At 43.5% G+C, this 10,744-nt stretch overlaps 1 protein-coding gene across 1 annotated transcript; it reads left to right on the top strand.

Moving 5' to 3' along the window:
• Positions 1-4,472: 4,472 nt before the first annotated feature.
• On the top strand, positions 4,473-6,131 carry LOC109780050 (uncharacterized). The gene has a single exon (XM_040400547.2). It carries the CDS (start codon positions 4,473-4,475, stop codon positions 6,129-6,131), a length of 1,659 nt encoding a protein of 552 aa, XP_040256481.2.
• Positions 6,132-10,744: the final 4,613 nt, after the last annotated feature.

Below are 10,744 nucleotides of genomic sequence, written 5' to 3'. Positions count from 1 at the left end.
CACTAGTGCAATCTCTCAACAGTGCTAACATAGTTGAATCATATAACAATCCCTCAACATGCGATAAAGAATCACTCCAAAGTTCTTATCTAGCAGAGAACATAAGAAGAAATTATTTGTCGGGTACGAAACCACCTCAAAGTTATCCTTTCCGATCAATCTATTGAGCTATTCCTATAAGTGTCATGAACAGCCCTAGAATTCGTACTAAAATAACACCATATGATACGCATCAACCAACTCTAATTTCACCTAGATAATCCAATGTCACGACAAGTATCCATGAGTCAATTATACGATACGCAAACAACTTCAGATTCATAATATTCAATCCAACACAAAGAACTTCAAAGAGTGCCCCAAGATTTCTACCGGAGAAAGTAGGACAAAAACGTGCATCAACCCCTATGCATTGATTACCCCAATGTTACCTCGGGAATCCGCGAGTTGAGTGCCAAAACATACATCAAGTGAATCAATATAATACCCCATTGTCACCACAAGTATTCATATGCAAGACATACATCAAGTGTTCTCAAATCCATAAAAGTATTCAATTCGATAATAGTGAAACCTCAAAGGTAAAAATCCAATTCATCACAACAAGATAGAGAGGGGAAAACACCATACGATCCAACTATATTAACAAAGCTTGAGGTACATCAAGATCGTGCCAAGTCTAGAACACGAGAGAGAGAGAGAGAGAGAGAGAGGGAGAGGGAGAGAGAGAGAGATCAAACACATAGCTACTTGTAGCCTCGAGGGTGAACTACTCCCTCCTCATCATGGTGGCCGCCGGGATGATGAAGATGGCTTCTGGTGATGATTTCCCCCTCTGGCGGGATGCCGGAACAGGGCTCCAGATGGTATTTCAAAGGTACAGAGGCGTGCGGCGGCGGAGTAGAAGTTCTACGGTTATTTCTAGTGGTTTCTCTATTTATATGATTTTTTGGCGTCGGTCTCACGCTAAGATGGGCCATAGGGTGCCCACTACCCACCAGCCCACAGCCATGGCCCATGTCGCGCCCTGGTGGGTAGTGGCCACCTCCTTCACCTTCTGGTCCTCCCATGAAGCTTCTAGTGCCTCTTTTGTTCCAAAAAATCGTCAAAAAGTTTCGCTGTATTTGGAGAACTTTTATTTCTGCACAAAAAACAACACCACGGTAGTTCTGCGGAAAACAGCATCAGTGCAGGTTAGTTCCATTCAAATCATACCAAAACCATATAAAATTGTTGTAAACATGGCATGAATACTTTATAAATTATCGATACGTTGGAGATGTATTAACCACCTATCGAAACCACGCCAAAAATATTCGTGTCTCCATTGCGTTTGCCTTCTCCAAATCCTTCCCTTTATCTTCATATCAATGTTTTAAATTTCGCTGCTATACTCTTAGAATTGCATGTGTAGGTTGATAGCTTGACTTGTAATAATTGCTAATATCCCCGCAACTAAAATTAGGAAAAGGATATATTTTTATTTGATCAAGTAGTCTAATCATCACCCCTCCCCTCTAAACATACTTTCGGTTCTACATGCTCGCCGTAGATTATACCACTGCTCCTTCTGCTCCTGTCGGAATGCCGACATAGGATCCGACATTAAAAAAATTGAATCAAATGTTAACCAAGCATTTGAAAAAATAACGTGTATATTGAAAATGTTTCTTATGTATACAGAAAATATACAATGTGTGTGAAAAAAATTGAACATGGATTAAAAAAAGGTTAACCCGAGAATTTGAAAAAATGTTAAACAATTTTTTCAAAAATGTTAAATGTTTATATAAACTGTTGACTATGTATTTGAAAAGTATTTTACTTACATTTGAATTTTTTAATAAAGCATTTGAATGTCTTAAATGTCTATTAAAAATGGTAACCATGTACTAATCTTCTATCTGGAAAATTTTAATCAAGCACTTGTAAAATGTTAAATGTGTATAGAAAGAAATATTGTTGGTGTATTAAAAATGTTAATCTTGTATTTAAAAATTAAACATGTATTAGATATATAACGAAAATGCGTATAGAAAAAAAGTGAAAACCGAGACAAAATAAAAAAATAATGAAAAATGAGAAACAAACAAACAAAACCGTAGAAAAGAAGAAAGGAAAGAAAAAATACGATGAAAACCGAGATAGAAAGAAAGAAAAACTGTGAAATAACAAAGAAAAAAATACAAAAAGTCCCAGAAAACCAGTGAAAAACCGGCTCTTTTACCTTAAGTTGGTCGAGGCCTACTGTTTTACCACGAACCCGACAGTGAGTAAGTGGCTTGCAGCGCAACGCAGCATCCATGAGACCTGGGTTCTTTCCCTGGCTTCTCCCTCTTTCTTTTCTATTTCTTTTAAATGTGCGCTAATGGGCCGGCCCGGTACTATGGATGCTTCAGACGAAAGCTCCTTCTATCTCGCTATAAGCGAGATATAGTTCTCTCTTATATTCAAGCAGCGATTGTGATAACGATACAGGAAAGCAAAAGGCTTATGCTATGGGCCCTCCATGGGCGCCCATCAGCAACCTATTTAATTGCATGAGCGGGCTTCATTTGGACAAGTTTTGAGCCGGACATAAAGAGTGCTTTCATCAGGGAAAATACACAGGAGCTCCTGGGTGCTCCACCCCCCCCCCCCCCCCCCCCCGAATATTAATTTTAAAAAATATCCGTAAAATTCAAGAAAAATCTGGAATTTGGGAATATGAAGCATGTGTGCCCAATTTACTCCTGTGTGATGTTTCGTGAAAATATATTTTAAAATGTATCCATGCTGAAGAAAATGCAGTCCAACCTACAATCCATCCAAACAGTTATTTTCAATACATAAGATTTTTTATTGAGAACACGGTATTTTGTCCTGAAACTTCACACGGTTTCATATCCCAAAATTCCAAGTTTTTTTCATTTTCTAGATTTTTTTAATTTAATACTCATATAAGGGCTGGAGCACCGAGTGCTCCAAATCCTCTTCCTCTCATCAGTTCTTTTTCTAACCCCAAATTATCAGTTTTTTTTAAAACACAACGCACATACGTTAAACCATGTGAATGAACGCATTCACATTCTACGCCCATGACACCTCCAGGAAACTTAGCCGCATGTCTTGAGATTTACAAAGTCACAATAGACGCCTCGTTATCAATGAAAGCGTCGCTTACTGTTGAAAGAAAAAACTTCTAAATCTTGAAATAAATCTAGAAAAATGATGGCACCCATGCCAAATCTAGAAATTTAACCTGAGTGAGTAGGTTTCGACAAGGGAACCTGACCATCTAAGCCACGCACAGTCAGTTTGTTGCTTTCAACAATTCAGCCTCGTGGTAATCACCTTGTAGGTACCCCTTGCTAAGACCGCGACATGTGGCCTCTATATGTGAGCCACTTGACGTTAGAAGACAGTTGTATGTGCATCACTTGGCATCACTGAAGATGTTTGGTGAGTTTTTTATTCCATGTATTGCAGGGAATGGGGAGGGTGCTACACGTGCTTGAATGCATTTTTAGACAAATATATTCTAAGAGAAATGTTGCAAAGTTGCTATGAAATCACAATCCAAAGAGGCCATTGCGGTAGAACATTCGAGAATCTCAGGCGAGCTATCAATGCAGAAGAGGAACTAGCAGGACACACGTGTGCTTTTCATGGTAGAGAAAAACAGGATATGTTGCACCTGCACGAGACCACAGACGAGAAAGAGTGTGGCTAGATCTCAGTCGTCTGAGACTTAACCAAGTCTCGGTCAAGTGACACAACATATATAAAAAATTGCACAAATCTTTACGTAAGATCTCACAAATATAATATCGACCGAGACTTCGTTTAAGTCACTCAGATTTAGCAATCCCAGTCATGGTGAGTTGCGAGAGGGTAATATGGAGACAGGCTTGTCTTTAAAGGAGTGGAACTAATTTTTCCTTTTAGTAAAGTTTGGTTTAGAGAATCTGCTAAAACTCTTCCTCAAATACAAATATAGGTTTTATGAGATCGAGGATAAACCTCCAACTCCAAGTCGAACGGATGGGCACGATTCGTGGGCAAAACTGCCGCCTTGATCTCCTCAAAACAAGCTTGACCTCCCCCAGAACCAGCTGGTCTTCGATCACGTACGACGGAGAATATCTCCCCCCGACACTGCCGTCACTGGACAGGACTGCCTCAGAGCCCATGAAAGCCAAACACTTGTCATCACTAGCCAGAGCTAACTTGTCTGTGCGGCTAACATAGACTCTGGCCATGGCAGCTATATATAAACCTAGCTAAACTTGTTCAACAGTTTGCCGCGATCGTCCATGGTTAACGAGGATGGACTGAACCGCCCTACTCATGTATGAATCTCCATCGTCTCTGGTACTTAAGTGTTTGCGTTTCCGCAGAGCCGTACTTTGAACCCTAAATTTCTCGCCGCCACATGTTGACGCCGCGTGTTTCCCTAACACCGGCTACATCTCCTTGAGCGTCATGGCCAGATGCCGCCTCGGCCCCAGCCGCCACCGGCGGCGTACAAGCACTTCTGCAGAGTCTGCAACAAGGGGTTCACGTGCGGCAGCGCGCTCGGCGGGCACATGAGGGCCCACGCCGTCGCCGACGACGGCCCGGGCGCCGACGACGACGACGACGATCCCGGGTCGTCCGCGCGCGGCGGGGAAGATAGGCCGTCCACGGCGGGAGCAGCGACGACGCACGTCTACGCGCTCCGGGCGAACCCTAACCGCCTCACCAGGGGCTGCCAGGTGTGCAAGAACTGCGGGAAGGAGTTCTCGTCTATGGAGCTTTTCCTGGAGCACGGCAAGTGCACCTCGGGCGAAGAGGAGGACTCGGACGGCTCGCCGCCTCCGTCCGTGGCCGGCGAAGAGGAGGACGCGTCGCTGGCCTCTGGGTGGTCAAAGGGGAAGCGCTCGCGCCGCGCCAAGTCGATCGCTGGCGGAGGCGATGATACAATGCCCGGGCCGTCGACGGCGCCGTCTGGCGAGGACGAGGAGGAGGACTTGGCAAATTGCCTCGTCATGCTCTCGTCGTCCAAGGCCGATCAGGCTAGTGCCGCCGCCGAGGCCGACCCAGAGCCGTGCGCGCCGGCCAGCAAGGAACACGGGAGAAGGCCTCATCAACAGCCGCAACACTTCCCGATCGTCGTAGCGACGCCAGATCAAGCGATAATGCTGCCCCTGGCGTTGCCAGCACCGCAACCGCAATACGCCTCGCCCCTGCCACGTGGCTTGTTCGAGTGCAAGGCATGCAAGAAGGTGTTCACTTCGCACCAAGCTCTCGGCGGACACCGTGCCAGCCACAAGAAGGTCAAGGGCTGCTTCGCTGCCAAGCCCGAGAGCAGCGTCGGTGGAACACCTCACCACCACGCAGCGGCCGCCGGTCCCAGCGATGAAAAGGGTGATGCCGCCGCCGTCGATGTCATCCATGCAAGTGGCAGTGTTGATGCCAGGACAAACGCCGATGCCAGCACCGGTGGCGACACGAACGCCGGGACGAGCGGGGCCACGCCATCCCTGTCAATGGCCATCACGACCACCGACCATGAACCGCCGGTCGCGGGGTTGGCCATTGCACCGTTCAAGAAGAAGGCCAAGATGCACGAGTGCTCCGTGTGCCACCGCCTCTTCGCCTCTGGTCAAGCGCTCGGAGGCCACAAGCGGTGCCACTGGCTCACCTCGGGGACAGGGGATCACGCCAACATCACATCCCTGACAGCCGAAGGCCTTGTCGCCGCTGCTGGCCACCAGCTCACTCTCCGGCCAATGATGGACCCTCCAGAGCCGGCGCTAGACCTCACCATCGCGGCCAACCCGTTGCCGTTGATGGCCAGCGCGACGGTCGCCGAGGCCGGAACCAGCTCGCTGCACCTTGACGCGTCCCCGTCGCTGTACCTCCAGCCAGCGGCGGCACCAAGCAATCCCAGCCACCAGAACAAGATGACCGCGACGAGCAGCCACAACGCTAACGACGCTGCTACTCCCCGCGAGGCCGCCGAGGACGAGGCGGACAGCACAGCCGTCAAGAAGGCCAAGCTTAGTGATCTCAAGGACGTGAGTGCAGCGGGGGAGACGACGCCATGGTTGCAGGTCGGCATTGGCTCCTCGTCGGCCGGTGGCGACGGGAAGAGTGCCTGCGAATGAGCCTCCCCGCGTCGAGTAGAGCTGGCAGCTTCAGCACTGAAGTGACTGAACCGGAATCGACGCGTTGAGATGGTACATAGTAGTAAGTTCTTTGGTTATTTTGATGATGAACTAACAGTAGCTTGCAAGTGTAGCATTTGCATATATTGTTTCGCACGCGTATGTACTTTAGTGATTTGCTAATTTTTATAGGCTAGCTAGTACGTAATTTGCACGGGCAAAGTGTGTATGTATGATCGAGCAACAATTTTTTCTCAGCGGCTATTAAACAAATAAGATCAGGTGCACCATCCAGGCATCACTTACGTCCCCCTTAGTGCTTATATCAATATTAGGATCCTTTTGAGGCGACAATATTAGAATTTGAGATTGCTAATCAATAAGATCAGGTGCACCATCCAGGCATCACTTACGTCCCCCTTAGTGCTTATATCAATATTAGGATTCTTTTTTTGCGGCGACAATATTAGGATTTGAGATTGCTAATCGGGGCTGTCGCCCGGTCTCCCTTAGTGTAAGAACGTTACAATTCCATGGATGAGGAGGAAATCAGCCATTTTTAGGACAGTAAAACCGAAACCAGTCCTAGCATTCTCATGCATTTGAAGATTTGGGCCATTAGATCAAGAACCTGGGTCATCCTGACGGTCCGATCTTCAGCCTTTCGCTAACTGGGCCGCAGTCCAAAGGGGCTGCTACTCCGGTGGAAATTTTGAAGGTCTGTGGTGCATTTGGACCTATGCCACAGAAAGCACAATTAGACAGATCGCTCTTGTCTCAAAAAAAAAAAAGACGGATAGATCCGAAGAAAAGAAAAGAAAACTTCCTACCAGCTCAATATTGCCAAACCTTGCAATGAACATGTCCCTTACAAGCTTTCCCTTTTAGTTGGATGGATTCCTTCCTTCCACTAACTTGTCCTACTCATTGCATTTTCTGGTGCCTCTGCTACTACTATCTGCCTATTGCCTTAATAATAAGCCGTCAATAGTTATGAAATTCTTGATGATTTTATTTAGTAAGATTTGGTCTTTTCAAACAACACATATGGCTTAATACCACTTACAGTTTGCACCTTATGCATACTTTATACTCCCTCCATTTCTAAATATAAGCCCTTTTTAGAGATTTCAATACAAACTACATACGAATGTATATAGACATATTTTAGAGTGTAGATTCACTCATTTTGCTCTGTATGTAGTCTATATTGGAATCTCTAAAAGGTCTTATATTTAGGAACGGAGGGAGCATGTTGTATTAAACTAGGTTATATGTTGAATGTTTGAATGGACCTTTCTTCCTTGTGATATTGGCAAACCGGACTAGCCACTTACTTCTAAAGCTGAGCTGATGTTGATTAGTTACAACGTCTTATGAGTTGTTGTAGTAAAAAGGCCTGGCTTCTTTTTTGTAGTTGGATGTGAACCTCACATGTTATATCAATTATTATTATGAGTCTTAAAAATTGTGCATGCCAACATGACCTTTTCAGGAGTTGAGTTATCTGTTTCACTAATACAGATTGTGCATATGTTCTTATGCATTTATCAGTAGCAAGCAAAAAGGGTCAAATATATGTAATGTTTTCTGTTAAAAAAATCATTGTTTACTCGAAGAGTTCCATCTTTTGTTTGAATTCGCTCCAGCCTCCAAAATGTGTCTTAGACGATTTCTAGGTCACTTTATATGCACAGTAACAAGATGAGATATTCTTTTCATGACAATTGCTAAAGCATCAGAAAGCAAATAACATCTCTGACTAGAGATTAAGCATTTTCCATCATACTGTACAAAACAGTCTTGTGCTTACCGTCTTAAATGAGCATGCGTGATGACACACGGACAACATGATTTCTGGTGTTATTTTTTTTCTGAATTCAGTAGGCATTCCTGTTTGATTGATTATCTCTATCTCTACTACCTAGAAAATGAGTAAGGTTCCTTTTCCTGCCGACTGAACGCGTCCGGCCCAAACCTTCGTCCACCCTCCCCTCGCATTGTTTTTTTTTCGTCGCTCCAACACTGGATTTTCTCCCGCATAACCTCCCACCGGTTTTTCTCCCACATAACCTCTTTTGTGCACCTGCTCGATCCAAGATCAGGAGGGTTTTCCTCCCGTAAATCAAGGCCTCCCCCACCTCCTGTTTCCTCCTTCCCTATCGAGCGCCGTCGCCGCCCCCATCTTCTCTACCGGTGACTTCTGGTGTCATCTCCTATCTCTCCCTGAAATCATGGTGGCGGTGGATAGCAATATGGCTGCAAGCAATCGTGATAGCAAAAGCTAGCTAGATCGGTGTAAATTGGTGCCTCGCATTTCAAAAACATGGATATGAGTATATATGCATCCACTCACACACAGCACAACCGAACGGAAGCAGTGATCAGACAAAACAAGTGAGCCCCAGCGATTGATATGTCAGCGACCATGGGCGGCGACCAGATAGATAACAGTGATGACCAGTACGCAGCCAGCACCATGACACGGCGCACAGGCATGGTGCACGACACAGCGCGCGTCGGCTGCAGGCTCCTTCATTTCTTTATTCCCGTTGAATCATGACATAAAATGCATTTTTCGTGTTTTATACCTTCAACGTGAATTATTACATGATGTACCTTGTCATTAACTTTATTTATTATTTAGGACTATTTTTGTTTCATATTCATACTAAAACTTCTCTCTCAGGATACTAAATTTTACCTTTGCACTGATTTTTTTCTAGATCTAATAAAATATCTCATTTTTACTGAAATTTGACTTTTACTACATTTTTGTCAAGATACTCAGTTTTCTTGAACTAAAACTTACCTTGTTTGTTGTACTAAAATTTAGCTTGTTGCTGAAATTTCACAGGAAAGAGAAAGCTCGAGATTTTGTTTTGTTCATGAAGATGTCGAATGAGAGGAACTACAAGAAGTCCTAAAAATACTTGAGGTGCAGCAACATCACTTAACCTGTTCTTGTTGCCCTAGATGATTTATCATCCTTGCTGGACCCTCTGGACAAGGATTCTTATGAAGACTCGTTGTTGGAGGTTCCTTGCAATGCATTCACCAAGAGGCAGAACTTCTTTGCTGCCCCCACCATCTCTACAATAATATGGCGTGCAATGCTCATAGAGTTTTTAGCATGAAAGGTAATATTTGCTTTGTGTTATTTGATGGAGATAAACCAATAATCGAGTGCATATTCAAAGAAATAACAACTGAGGTATAAGGAATTTCAAAAAAGAAGAAGAGAGACATGGTAAAAGCAGTTGACAATGCTACTTGATGTGCATGTAGATACAAGTATATGTTAAACCTGATTAGTGTTGAGCCACTAGAGTATGTATGTCCCTGTAGCAACACACGGGCAATTACCTAGTATAGACAAGAAAAGGATTGCTCGGAAAGCAATACCAAACATCCAAACGGTAGCATTATAGGCATTATTTTTTTCCTTACAATAACAATACCATGTAAGGCATAGCGCTACAGCCTACATCTATTGATTAATAATAATTCCTCCGTTCCTTGATATAAGGTGTACATATTTTTGAGAAAATCCGAAATATAAGGTGTATTGCGTTGCACCATTCGTTTGGATAACTATTTAGGGATTTGATTACATTTCCTTATATCAGGCAAGCTCCTCTATTTTCTCATGTCAATTAGTCAGGTGTAATCTCGCCCAAAACTTGTGAAATTTTCCCTCCACATATGTTCTTTAATTTCCGTGCCAAAAACTATACACCCTATATTTAGGAACGGAGGGAGTACATAATTAAGTCCCATAGGCATTGCATCTTGATGTCGTTGCTACTTCAGTTCTCTGCATTGAGATTGAAAGATTGAGAACCTGGTAACCCTAAAAGGTGCCTCCAACAAAAGGTACAAAAACAACGAAAGGTAAAACCTTACCTGATATAACACTATGTTGTTATTTCTATTCTTATTTGTTGTTTTGAAACTGATGATGTTGTATTCTGAATCGTCATTGACACAAAGGAAGTGGGTGGTTGTCACTGTTTTCCACTTTCACATCTTTATGTCATATGAACAAACTTTCTTCAAATAAATATAAAGCAGTCCCATTTTGTTTTTTGACCGGTGTTCGCTTCCTTATTTCCATTGAGTAATGTTTATGTTCGTTGTCTTGATTATATGTAAATTGTCATTGACTCTCCTCATTTTTCGAGGACTCCACTTATGTTTTTACTCCATTTTTTAATTAACTTTGATATATTGGCCAGATGTACAGTGGCTCATAAGTGAGCTACAAGACAATTAAAATGCCAAGAAAATTGTATGCCCATGTGCAATCCCTTGTACAATCTCTCTATGTTAAACTACAACATAGAATTTTCTTGTAGGAGAACAACAATGACAGGAATGATTTAGATTGTTTAGGTAATAATTTACCGAAATTTCTGAAACATTCGTACCATCTAATTTAATTTTGGTCACCTCAACATTTCATTTTGTAGATGTCTTGATGTGAGTCTTTGCGAGAGAGTTATTTTAGGAGCCAAAAGGGGTCATGATCAAAAGAAATCTATTAAGTCTAAGGAAATGGCTCAACAAACTATTATTGCAAATCAATCATATTCCTTTCTTCACTTCTATGG

The sequence above is a fragment of the Aegilops tauschii genome, chromosome 2 (assembly GCF_002575655.3).
Source record: "Aegilops tauschii subsp. strangulata cultivar AL8/78 chromosome 2, Aet v6.0, whole genome shotgun sequence".
NCBI lineage: Eukaryota > Viridiplantae > Streptophyta > Magnoliopsida > Poales > Poaceae > Aegilops > Aegilops tauschii.
This window is presented reverse-complemented; position numbering and strand designations above follow the sequence as displayed.